We start from the raw sequence: 13620 nt of genomic DNA, 5'->3' as shown, positions 1-13620 counted from the left end.
CCTGCAGCTGAGAACGGCGGGCCCGCTTTTATAGAGAATCCCCACAGGCACCATTGACCTGGGACAATGAGGTCTTATACACGTCGGGGGGAAAAAAACAATTGGAGTTGTGCTCTTGTTATCGGCGTTTTGATGTCTCTGTTGTTGGCCTCGTTGCAACTCGGTCTGAGTAGAGGTGAGTTGTTTTTTTTTAGAATAAACGCAACTCTCTGAAGGAGGTATTCCGTCAGAGAATGACACCTGTGATATACTGATAGCCTCACACTTACCGTATATCTGTTGTTTTCCTCCTAAATCATTTTTTAAGTTTAATTTAATGGTCGTTCGCTTCATTTGCCCAATAAACATCAACCCATGTCTTGGCATCATGAACCCAAAACATGCCAAACAATGGGGGGACTGTAGACGTTACAGCAAATGTCCTGAGGGAGCTTGTTACTAAAAACCACTCGCCCCAAACTTAATTAAGAGCAGACCTTGACTGCTTTCCCAAAAGCCTATCTATGGGATTAGATGAAAGAAAACTATTCCAGCTTGCTGGGTCAAATTGGGGCATAAATCCAATAGTGTGTAAGCATTAACATCAGGAGTATGAAACCTCCAGGTAGGAGAATAAATCTGCTTAGTCATTAACCAAACATGTCCATCAGTCTCAGAAAGGTTACAGTATTAAATTGTCTTCTGTTTCACTGCACCAGTGATTTATAAAGGCTTCCCCCTCCAGTTTGGTATGGTTGGTGGAATTCAGAATCACCATCAGTTGTGTTGTGTGTGCACACCAAGTAATTGGAAGTTTGGCCACATTCACACAGGGTATATCGCCATCCGATCTGTGATTGACACAAATAGTGAGGTACTCCTTATTTACAAGCATTTTGTGGCCAAAACGTTGGTGCTTTATGAGGGCGAGGACCAAGGGTCAGTGATAACAAGCACCGGGTTTAAAAGAGAGGGATTTGTTGGGAGTGAATTCCTCTCTGTCACCTCACATAAATTGCTGCGGCCCGTGAACAAGACGTTGGTCAAGGCCATGCCTCCAAGGGGAGGCTCCCCAAGAAGGCCCGGTGGTACGGGGGCCGGGGGAGGGGGGGAGGGGGCAGGTCACAATCGCAGTGAAGCACATAGAGAGGGACATGGGCACAAGAGGTCATAGGTCACTACTTTGGGACTGCAGCGCACTTGTCGAAATGACTGCTGTTTCAGGCTCAGCTTACATCATAGCGAGTAATAGCTGTAACGTGAAACCGCGTGACCGCCTCCATCAGCGCTTTGACAAAATGTCATAACAAACGCAAAGAGGACAACCGGTGTTGACTTTTAACACCTATAATTTCAGAAAACTGCAACATTTTCGGACTGTTTTCCAGCCCTTTATAGCGTTTTGTGCAGCAGTTTATTTGATTCCTGTGCAGTGTTTTGTGCACAATAATATTAGCCATGTATGTTGTTTGCGGACGGGAACTGGGAAGCCTTGTAGGGGAGGACGATCTCTGTCGTTGCACCACTAGCCAATCAATAGCGTGTTCCTCCGCATATTCCAACCGCCCCGGCCCTGCAGACAGACATACAAAAAAAAGAACACACACACAAAACAGAACCCCATGAAATCTGGCACACTCCCAGATTTGACTTATTATTATGTCTACTTAAGCCATTACAAGGTGTTCCACTCATCCGATGACAGAATCGAGTGTGGCATTGTAAGTGCTCTCCAGGAAATGACCGGGAACCCTGAGCTCTGCATCTGTAGAGCTGCTCTGATGGAGACACAGCAGGTTTTTTTAAACGCCAGATGTATCCTTTCATTAATGTGAAGCACCGGAGAGAATAAAACAAGGGCTAGGGCTTAGACCCAGACCTCTCACCTACCTGTTAAACCCCCAAATCACCGCCACAAAGATGTCCATAGAAAACGCCATGTTATTATTTTATCCCATTAGACCATAAAACTCAGTGCTTAAGTCCTATTACTGTTATTGTGCTTTGGTGCGTATAACCTACGCTGAAACCTCTGCACCCCTGCATTTTTGTTACCGTCGCAAATACTAATGACTGTTTTCATCCCAATTAGACTATGAGCACCCTGGTGATAGCAGCGGCTAGTGTGTCGGGGTTCTACTCCTGCATGGCCCAGAATGAGCTGGGTAACAGCACGCTGAGGAAACGCTTCTATGTGCACGGTAAGTGGGTCAAAGTAACAAAGGGCTTACAATACACTAGTAGTTCATGCTTATGTTCGCACGGAGACGAGAAACCTTTTAATACTAGGACATACATTACCATGACAAATACAGCAAGCATTCCACCTATCCAGCTTTCAAAAAGTGTGACCTGTCTTAGTCTTATAAGAGCAGTACCTCCTCTTTGTTTTCATGGTGATTCAGTGGGTCTTAAGAATGCAAACACTTGGCTGGTTGGTTGGTTGTGCACACTAAAAGATGACGCTGGACACTTTTAAATCGGCTCGAGGCACGTACTGGTGTGCCATGAAATATATTTTAACCACATACAAACATTTGAAATAATATTAATAATAATAATAGATGTATTAGCTCGCACTGCGTCACGATGCAATACGTTGGAGATTTTATTGAACCACTAGCTTAGAGCACAGTGTTTCCTACTGATTTTCTTTCATGATAAGTGGTTTTCCCAGAATACAGCATTTACGGAAAAACAGCCAAGATGTACTGTAGATACATTCAATCTTTTAACAGCTTCAGATCCTTTCACATAATCTATACATTTGTGTACGATGATGAATTACATGAGGCGGAGCAAGAATGTGCAGATTGTATTGTGCAATAAACAGACCGGAGGGGGGCATTAATTGAAGCCATCTTCCAACATGCAGCAGAGCTGCCTCAGGACAGCGGAGAGGTGAACATGTCCCAGGCCATATGGCTGAAGTGCAATGCACGTGTTTAACCAATTTTGACCTGAGATCAGATTCTAAAAATGTCTTCTACATCCTGACAGTTTTCTGAAAAAGCTATGTTTCTATGTCAGTCGTTCTTCGATTTAAAAAAAATAGCAGACCTACAAGCTCATAGCGTGCCACTCGGTGGCGCGCTATGAGCTTGTAGATCTGCTATTTTTCAATAGCTAAAGCATAACATAATGCTAACACCAAAAGGGGTTCCCGCCCAAAAAGGGTTCAAAACAGCTCTGAATAAACGCAACCTTAACTCAAGCTATACCAGCAGTTTCAGGGTTCTCCTTTTTTCTATGAGCTCGCTATACGAAGCAAATCATGTTTACTTGTGTACTTCTGATCCTTTCCGAAGTGATCCCAAAACCGATACCCGTCGAGGTCATTGTGTAATAACTGGTGGGGAACTGTGCAAAGAAGTCGATAACATCCCCCGAGAAGTTGTTGAATAATATATTTTCTTAGAAGAAGGGCATCGGGGGGTGACCCTGTAATTAGGGGACACGACGGGGGGGTGCAGGGCATCGAAACAACATTGCAGAGAAGGCAGAATTCTCAAGAGGCAAACGCGCCGCTCCACCATTCCAGAGGTGGCGCGGGGATGACTGAGGAGGATGGAATGCTATAGCGGGTCGAAAAAAAGGAACGGAATTGTAATAACAGCTGTCTTCCCTTACGGAACACAGAATGCTTTCCAGCGTTCTGAATAAACAAGCACAGTCTGGCTCCCCCGGGGCTCGGCCCCGGCCTGACTCCTATTGGAGGAGGAGGAGGGATGCGGGAGAGCGCCATCAGCACCGCCGTCCCATCCCATGGCAACGTGCTTCCAATTAGCAGTGATGAAACAGGAAATAACTGCAAAAATCCGACGTTCCGGGATCACGCGACTGGCGATGAAGCGGCTCCGCGTTTGGAACACGCAGTTCTAAAATAAGTATAACGGCCGGCCTCGGTCAGCAGGAAGCGTGTTTCATCTCCCCACAACAGCAGCGAGGTCGCAGCTGGACACAGATGGGCACAGACTACCGTGTAAAAGCACCTTCAATGCTTTAGTAAACGACCCAATGTGGAGGGCAATCTACTGTTTCCCTGACATCTACGGGTGCAGTACTTAGTTTAGACAGTTTTTGGTTTAGACTAGTCATTGGTTAGACCAGTCATTAGTCCTACAACTACAACCTATCTCAAACCCTCACCCTAAACCTAACCTCCCACGGGGCAGCACACCTAAACCTAACCTTAACCCTACATGTCTAACCAATGACTAGTCTAAACTAAGTATGCACCCCAAATCAACTTGGTTTTTAATGCGCTCAAAGTAGGTGCCGTGGATTAGAACGATATTTACAGGGGTGACGTGAGACAAAGAAGTTTGAGAACCACTGAATTAGCGTTTTTTTCCCCCCCTCCTCACTCTAGATCTCACTGAGCACATGACCATCGAACCGCAGGAAGCCATCGAGGGGGACGACATCACGCTCACGTGCCGCGCGTCCCGCTACCTGTACACGGACCTGCAGTGGCTGGACGCCTGGAACCGCACGGTCACCTCCGACGTCTCCGACCTCCTGCTGGGCCTCTACAACATCTCGCGCTCGCTCACCCTGCGCAACGTCTCCAAGGACAACGCCAACGCGTACTGGTGCCGGGCGGACAGCCATCCCAACAAGTTTGCTCAAAAGACCTCTGCGCTCGTCGTGAACGGTACGTATGTTTTCTAGATGTCGCGGGCCCTCCTGTGTATAATACTAAAGCCTGATTTTATACTTTATTGTACATCGCTGTCTTGTGCCACAAATAGCCTAGTCTACAAGCCTGCTCATGCAATGCATTGCATGAGCTTTAGATCGTCTATTTCTGCCACTTGACTATTAAAGTGAAGCATGACAAAGCGTGTTGGTAGATTTACATGATCGACTTGTTGAAGCCTGATTTGTTTGTGCTCGGTTCAGAGAGAAGACGTCCCTGGCTCAAGCAGAATCTGACCAATCAGGATGTGAACAGCAGCAGCACCTTGACCCTGTTCTGCCTGGCGCAGGGAATGCCTCCTCCTTTAATCACCTGGTACAAGAATGACGTGGAGGTGACGGAAGGCCCAGGTACACAGCTGCAATTGATTGTTAACTACTACTACTACTACTAAACTACAACGTTTAGCCATAGGCCACGTTGTAATCCCAGCAATGCGATGATGAGAGACATTGTACTCGGTGGTGGAAAAAGTAAAATTGTTTTACTTAAGTAAAAGTGCCAATACTGCAGTTTAGAACTACAAGTAAAAGTACGGAATTGAAAATGTACTTGAGTAAAAGTACAAAAGTATCAGCATCAAAATGTACTTAAAGTACTAAAAGTAAAAGTACTCATTGTGAAGAATGTGCCATTTCACAAGTTCAAAATAGCAGATCTACAAGCTCATTGTGAGCTTGTAGATCAGCTATTTTCAAATGGCCGAAATGTATAGGGTTGAAGTGGTTACTGTATGTTTTCTAATCAAAATTTAAATCTCCAAAGTAACTAGTAACTAAAGTTTTCAAATAATTGTAGTGGAGTAAAAGTACACATTTTGGCTCTGAGATGTAGTGGAGTGGACGTAAAAGTACTGGAAATTGGAAATACTCAAGTAAAGTACAAATACCTCAAAATTGCACTTAAGTACAGTACTTAAGTAAAAGTACTTAGTTACTTTCCACCACTGATTATACATACTACACTTCAGAATGTAGTAGACCTGCATAATTGAGTGTTTGTGCGTGGTCGCAGGTATCGCACTGGGAGAGAACGGCAGTCTGACCATTGACCGGGTGAAGAAAGACGACGAGGGTCTGTACGAGTGCATGGCCAGCAATGTCGACGGCTCCGTGACCACCAGCGCACTCGTCACCGTGGTCGGTGAGTCTCTCAAGACACTTCATCTTCACCGAAAATAGGTTGGAACCGTGTACTGTAGTTACCCAATCATCACCATCACTTTCCAAGTGTTAGGATACAGTAAAAGTACCGGATGTGTATCACCAATCAATCAATCTACAGTCCATTGCACACGTCAGGGACCAAGTGTACCGATGAGTGCCGGGTCGGTCAACAAGCAGAACACGCCGGAACACTTAAATGCATGACCGACCGGACCGTGTTTTCTCTCCACTCGCCACTACAAATAGGCCTGGCTAGACTTCAGACTGAAAAGCCTCCCCATGGGAGGGATGCTGAGGCTGCCTGGAATGCCAAGTGAATTCTTCCCTATAGGGTTTTATGATGAGGGGCTCTGGCTGAGGGTCCCTGCCCTGGGGACGTGACCTCTGGGAGAGTGTTAAGAGGTCCACTAATGACTGTGGTCAGTCAGGGAGCGAGTTCCTCTGCTCTTAACAGCCATTGGCGTGCGTGCGTGCGTGCGTGCGTGCGTGCGTGCGTGCGTGCGTGCGTGCGTGCGTGCGTGCGTGCGTGCGTGCGTGCGTGCGTGCGTGCGTGCGTGCGTGCGTGCGTGCGTGCGTGCGTGCGTGCGTGCGTGCGTGTACAGTATGTGAAGGTGAAGAGGTGATGGTGGCATTGAAAGCCTGAGGCCATGTGACCGTTTTCTAACCAACTCCTGGCACCAGGCTGTGATCGTTCCTCAGCTGGAGTTGAATTCCCTTAATGTTCAACCTCAAAGTCAACATTATCCATTCCATTCCCTCATCCCAAAGATATTGAGGCCTCTGCGTCTGTATTCCGCTTTGGCCTTTTTCGGAGAGCAATCCCATGAACATGCATGGTATGAGAGCCAGATAGATATAACTACCATGCATACTTGAAGGGACAGGGAGCCCCCCTGGAGTGTGTCGACATGGACGCTTAGGAAAACAGCGTTTGATAGTTATCGGAAAAAAGTTGTGGTATGCGTGTCCCAAGCAAAGTAAGGATAAACCGTCGAGTCGTGGTTCCGTTCCACTCACAGTGTGTAAACAACCCTTCTGAGAAAATTTTGGGGGAAAGAAAACAAACAAACAAAGTAGAAAGACAAGAAAGAGAGGAGTCTCAGCCCTGTCGGTTCACAGTCAACTCAACTGTATATCTACTGTAATGAGAGTATATTAATTCTGTTGTGTTCCCAATATTTAACAATAATGTAACCTAAGCTCTACACGGGGGGGAAATAACATTAGATACTTTCAACCTTGCATCCCCATTATGGACATGTCATTATGAGCGAAAACCTTCTAAAACTTTGAAAAAACATTTACAATCACAACAATCGCAACAGAAAACGTTGCCTATAACATCACTGATTTGCACATTGTGGCTGTACCACTATGACGGTATCGGTACTAAGACGTCATATTGATTGATCAGAGTACGATATGTGATTTATCGATAACAACTTCCCACTCTACTGTAACTGTACACATGGCTCTCTTGGGACCTCGGCAGTACGCACGGTGAGTTTGAACTTTGAAGTCGATCTGTCGGACAGTCTCCATATGGGCATATCGGTTAGATTGGCGGTTCTGGACAACCGGATCTCCATATATATGCCCAATGCCCATATACAGTATATGCCCACATATGGTAATATCGGACGGATCAGTGATGTGATTGCGTTAGCTGCCTGAACAGCAAAATAGGGCTTATTATGAGATTGATTAACCAGGAATCTGATTTAAGATGTGTGTACGTGTTTCCAGGTGATGACGGGAAGGCTAATATTGAGGTGATCATTCTGGTGTGCACCGGAGCGGCGGCCATGTTTCTTTGGCTCATGCTCATCCTCTTCATCCGCAAGCTGAGGAAGGTAAGAGCCCCATGATGCTGTGTCCAATCTTAAGGGGTTTTGATTGACTGATTGAAGTGTTTATGAACAGTTTGCAGAATTACAGTACATTTCAAGCACAACTCTGTTAACTGTGGACGACACCGTAAAGCATTACACTTGTTTACAACAGGGTCCACCATTTTCAATACATCAGGACATTTAGAGACGTACAAATATACACTTCTATATAACCTAATACAGGAAATCCTCATAAAAGAGGGGTTGGGGGGGGGGGGGGGTCAGATTTTCCCTCCTTGGGGTGGGCTCTGGCTCACAGTGGTCGCAGAGTATTTGCCCACCACCGCCGAGTCTGGGGTTCGAATCCACCACCAGCATCCGGCTGCATTGTCGAGCGAATAATAAGAACACAATTGGCTCTCTCCACTATGTCCTCCTGGTGGGGGCTCCTCACTGACCGGTGAGTCAGAAGGTACAGCAGCAGTGACAACACAGCAATGTTTGTGGGGGTGAATCAATTGGCATAACGTCTAAATTGGGGAGAAAAAGTCGGTACAAATAATAATAATAACAATAATAATAAAGTACTTATAGTTGCGTGCCGCGCCACTCAATCTATCTGTGCATCGGCTATTTTATGTGCTAAATATAAATCAGGCGTCACATTCCATTATGAGCCCTTTCTAATATGACGTTTCCGAGATTTTTGGCGGAGCCAGTTTAAGGACCTTGAGCTGCTTGCACAGATGGCGTAGATTAGAATGTGAAACACTGACTCATTGCTCTTGCAAAATGCAGCTTTTATGGGAGGATAAATTTAGCCCACATTCATGATTTCCACATTTCCTGATGAGTCGTCACAAGTGGATCATAATGACTAGTAACTTTTGGAACATGCTTTTCACATTTACACCGAGTATATTTGTGATTTTCTTTACATTCATTTGGGCCAAATGTAAAGGAGTAAAAGTAACAATTTCATAAGATTTGGTTACAGAGCCAGTTTATTTTTTTTCGGATAAGCACTAGTTTGATCATAAGTAACTCCGTACTTGAGCAGTCTTTTCAAAAGATGCGTTTTGTTCTAAATCACGTAATAATTTGGATGTCTCCTTTCCTCCTACTTGAGTCGTTATTAATTTAAACTAAGTAGCAAAATGTTAACTATGAGTGGTGAGTACTTTTGGCTGCTCTACCCACCTCTGCAGATAAGGGAAAGGTGCTGAGCTGGCCTTTATACATTCTGTACAGCTCTGAATGAGAACATACGGTATGCCACATGGACATCAGACAGTGGGAAGGACATTTTGGGGATCCCAATCAACTCAAATAAAGTCATTGCGAGTGCATCATTTTGGATTTTGTAACATTGCCCATGAGCTGAAAATGAAACAGAAAATGCAGAAGTTCTATTTATGTCCTTGTTCTGTGACACAGTATGCATATGTCATCAAGGTTGGGTGGAATAGAAACCTAGTCCAAAACAGTTAGTTTTCAGGAAATAAGAACCTGTGTTCCAATGGATCCAATGTAGTTACCGTATTATTACACAAGCTCTTGTTTCATTAGTTAAAAAGAATATGTATAAAACCTGCAGACGTAACCACATTCAACCTGGCGTCCCTATTTAGGGCATTTCATTGCCGGTAAAATGTTTCAAAAATAAATCCTACATTTATGGATAGATTGCTCAAAAATAGCAAAAATAGTTGCTCGTATAATATCACAACACATAGAACTGCGACGCATTGTGAGCTTGAAGATCGGCAATTCTTTTCCACTTTAGCTTGACACTATATAATGCGAAGAAATATGGCATTAATAAATAAAACAAGCCCAAATTGATTAAATCAATTAATTACCAGCTGCATTATTATTATCTGTGGGTCTGCGGCTGACGTTATGCCACTATTTAGCTGCGCTCTGCTGATGGCTGGAGACGAGGCAGCCAATCAGAACTGCTCGACGAGCCATGCCTTGCAGACGATGGGATGTTATGGGTTGTTGCCAGTGGTGGCAACTGTCGTGACAGAAATAAGCTAAGCAGCCTCCAAAAACCAAACCAGGCAAGCAACTGTGAATGATTCCACGTTAGGCTGGAAATATGCAGACTTGGCAACACTCAGCAGAAAGACTAGCGGCGTCCGTCTACCGGTCGCATAGTGGTGTCCGTCTACCGGTCGCAAGTTTCCCAGGTAAACACTGACCTGCCGCTTCTACGAAGCAGCTGGTAAAAAACAAGACAATATTTCTGCACGACAGCGACATAACATTTTGTTATTCTGTTCCCCCCCCCCCTTCTTATTCACTCCTTCCACCACTGCAGCAGCCATCACACTATAAGATGGGTCCTTCCATCATCATCGATCCGGACGAGTGTCCACTAGATGAGCAGTGTGAGCTTCTGCAGTACGATGCCAGCAAGTGGGAGTTCCCCCGCGATCGCCTTAGACTAGGTGAGCACTGCACACAGCTAGGGGTCGTCCATCCACGTGTCCGTGCCTGAGACTAGGTGAGCACTGCACACAGTTACCGGTCATCCATCCACGTGTCCGTGCCTGAGACTAGGTGAGCACTGCACACAGTTACCGGTCATCCATCCACGTGTCCGTACCTGAGACTAGGTGAGCACTGCACACAGTTAGGGGTCGTCCATCCACGTGTCCGTACCTGAGACTAGGTGAGCACTGCACACAGTTACCGGTCATCCATCCACGTGTCCGTACCTGAGACTAGGTGAGCACTGCACACAGTTACCGGTCATCCATCCACGTGTCCGTACCTGAGACTAGGTGAGCACTGCACACAGCTAGGGGTCGTCCATCCATAGTACCTGAGACTAGGTGAGCACTGCACACAGCTAGGGGTCGTCCATCCATAGTACCTGAGACTAGGTGAGCACTGCACACAGTTAGGGGTCATCCATCCATAGTACCTGAGACTAGGTGAGCACTGCACACAGCTAGGGGTCATCCATCCATAGTACCTGAGACTAGGTGAGCACTGCACACGATACGATACGATACGATACGATACGATACGATACGATACGATACGGTACGATACGATACAACTTTCAGCTTTCACTGAAATTTGTTTTGCGTCCATGACGTCACCGTTCAAGATACAGACAAGACATACACAATACATTACAAAAGATACATTACAGGACACACATCACAGAAGCAGACAGGAACAAGAACAGTAGAACATATCCTCTTGGTTTACCGATTTTGGTTTAAAAGCAGAACAGACTGGTGTACAAAAGAGTTCTTTAGCCTGTTTTTCTTATATTTCGGGACTCTAAACCGCCTCATGGAGGGCAACAGTTGATATTCATCATTTAAAACATGTAACGGGTCAGAGGAGATACTCTTCGCCAGTCTAAGCATGCTCTTGGTCTGGGCTTCTTTAAATGAACAGCTATAGGGGTCATCCATCCATGTGTCCGTACCTGAGACTAGGTGAGCACTGCACACAGGCGTCATTTCCGTGGAAAAGTTTAGATTTTGTTTTTACACACACATTATAATGTTCTTATTTTTTATCATCAGACCCGATTACTGAACGTCAGTCCCCAGATTTTCTTCTGATAATGTATGACACTGATTTATTATGACACTTTGTATGGCACATTAGCAGTCCACTGGTACAGTGTTGAGTTCTTTTTATTTATTTATTTATGTTTTTTTTGTGGCTTTCGCCTTTATTTAAATTTTTTTATGGAGGGACAGACAGTACGCTGACAGGAAATGGGGAGAGATATGGGGGGGGGGGGGGGGGGGGGGGAGACTTGCAGCAAAGGCCGTCGGGATCGGGAGTCGAACCAGCGGCACACTGCCAGACTGGATTACCAGCCAAGGTGCCTGGACCACTGAGCCATGGCCCAGGCCCAGTGTTGAGTTCTTAAACGTTTCATTTTATAATGCCGATTTACAGGCTCAGAACGCCTCGCATTGCGAGCCGTGGTGAGCATGTACCGTAGAACGGATATTTTCTATACCTTTGCCTCTTGCTCAGGTTACAATTTGGCCAATGTTTGCCATTTCATTATAGTATAGTTGGTTAGGTGCTTTTGACGTATAGTAATAGTCTTGTTTATTTTATTTTAAAGTTTAAAAAGGTCCTTAAATTGTCACTTTAGAAATGTGCAGATACCCTGTATACACTTGCTGTATGTTGTTCAGTTGTTTTGTTTTCTGTTGAGGTGAGAAAACAATGTTTCACATTGAGCTAATCATCTGGGGATCCCCCAAAAGTACCCAACAGGTTGAGAGCCACTGAGATACACCACCGTTCAGTCGTATGTGACAGAGTGGTGTCAGTCGCCCTATCCAAAGTCGTTCTTTGCTCGTACTTTGCAGTGACCTGCCGCTGTCATCCTTCGGTAATGGGATCATAAATTCCCCAGAGGAGCGGCTCATTGGTCAGAAGAACACCAGCAGGTTGTTTTAATTACAGAGCTATAACCCGGGCTGACAGGGAATGCAGTGTGATTTACAGTACCGCCCCCGGGGGCACAGGACTCCCATGGAGATCCCATCGAAACTAACATGCTCCTCTTTACTTTGTCCAGGCAAAACTCTGGGCCACGGAGCCTTCGGAAAGGTAGTGGAGGCCTCCGCCTTCGGGATCGACAAGCTCTCTACGTGCAAGACGGTCGCTGTTAAAATGCTGAAAGGTACGGTACCGATAATATTTCAAATTTGCATTCGATTGGAGAGCAACTATTAAGCTGAATGTCTTGCCCCTAATCTCTGTCCACATTTCATCTCTCTCTCTCTCTGCTATCACTGTCAATAAAGGCTTGAAATGCCCCCTCAAAATTAGAGAATAATGATTTTGAAGAATGTCCCCTGGTACTTTTTCATCAAACCTCGGTTTGCTCTCATTATTCATATCTGTATATCATCCCAGAGATGTGAGTGAGCAACGTCCACCTCTCTCAAACACATGGACCCGTGTTAACAACACAACACTAGGCAGATGAATAACAACTCGCCTTGTCCTTTCAGCAGAGGATTTAGTTCTGCACATGATAGACGCATATGCTAGCAAGAGCAGCACATGTGCCTGCAATTAATGTGTGCTTGGAGTAAATGGTTCAAAGCGAGGCACGCGGTGGCTGGTTCTTCTGACAGAGTATATACACGATGAAGTAGAGGTCAAGTCTCTGCCTTCCCCGATGAGAAGATGAGAGCGTGCAGAATCAGATATGATATTCCTCATATTTACCAAGATCTGCAGCTGATGGCTCGTTCCAAAAGTGGAAAAAAAAGTTATAAATTGAGCAATAACAAACATATCAATGTCCAATTTTGTCCATACGTTTGGACAAGTGATCCCCCGCAGCTGGCCTCGATTTTTCTGCAGAAGCATTGACGGCCACATTACGAAAGCTTTCACAACACTCACAACAAATGGTAAAAATGGAAACAATAAGCTAAAAGACAGTGAAGCACATGACATCGTTAAAATGTGCCTCAAATCTGTCCGAAAATTGTCATGATTTAGAAAACTTTTTTTTTTTTAATTTTAAATTTCGACGTCAGGCCTGAATGGGTTAATGTAGAAGCAAATGGTGTACAACTAGTGACTAGTGAGTGACCCATAAGTACCCTCTGGTGGTGTAGGGATGAGGAAGTAACTCTGTATGGATGAGGAAGGAAGTCTACAGGTTAAATGCATCTATCACTCACTGCCTTGGCATTCATCAGCCCTCGACATAACTCACAGAGAAAAGACGGCTTTCTCCGGACATAATGGAAAGCAGCAGGCGTACATGTACGTCCATATTGATCATGACTCCCTAATCACAATATCCCTGCTTTGACTCTGACAGGAGGACGTCTGTCTGTGGATGTCACCCCCCCGTCCTTATTCCTGTTAAACCCATTCTAAAAAATGTCTTCTAAAACGGTTTTCTGAAAATAACTTGTGT

The 13620-nt window shown here is 45.2% G+C and overlaps 1 protein-coding gene across 3 annotated transcripts in view; it reads left to right on the top strand.

Moving 5' to 3' along the window:
* Nucleotides 1-13620, top strand: part of kdrl (kinase insert domain receptor like) — an 87775-nt gene that overhangs the window by 28504 nt on the left and 45651 nt on the right. For all 3 annotated transcript variants that reach the window (XM_079504844.1, XM_079504843.1, XM_079504845.1), the window contains exons 12-18: nt 2072-2180; nt 4352-4636; nt 4885-5031; nt 5696-5824; nt 7594-7700; nt 10006-10135; nt 12256-12360. In XM_079504844.1, coding sequence (XP_079360970.1) covers nt 2072-2180; nt 4352-4636; nt 4885-5031; nt 5696-5824; nt 7594-7700; nt 10006-10135; nt 12256-12360 — 1012 coding nt within the window. The remainder of the gene's footprint in view (nt 1-2071; nt 2181-4351; nt 4637-4884; nt 5032-5695; nt 5825-7593; nt 7701-10005; nt 10136-12255; nt 12361-13620) is intronic.

Source organism: Electrona antarctica (assembly GCF_951216825.1).
Source record: "Electrona antarctica genome assembly, chromosome: 1".
In the NCBI taxonomy this organism is placed as follows: Eukaryota; Metazoa; Chordata; class Actinopteri; order Myctophiformes; family Myctophidae; genus Electrona; species Electrona antarctica.
This window is presented reverse-complemented; position numbering and strand designations above follow the sequence as displayed.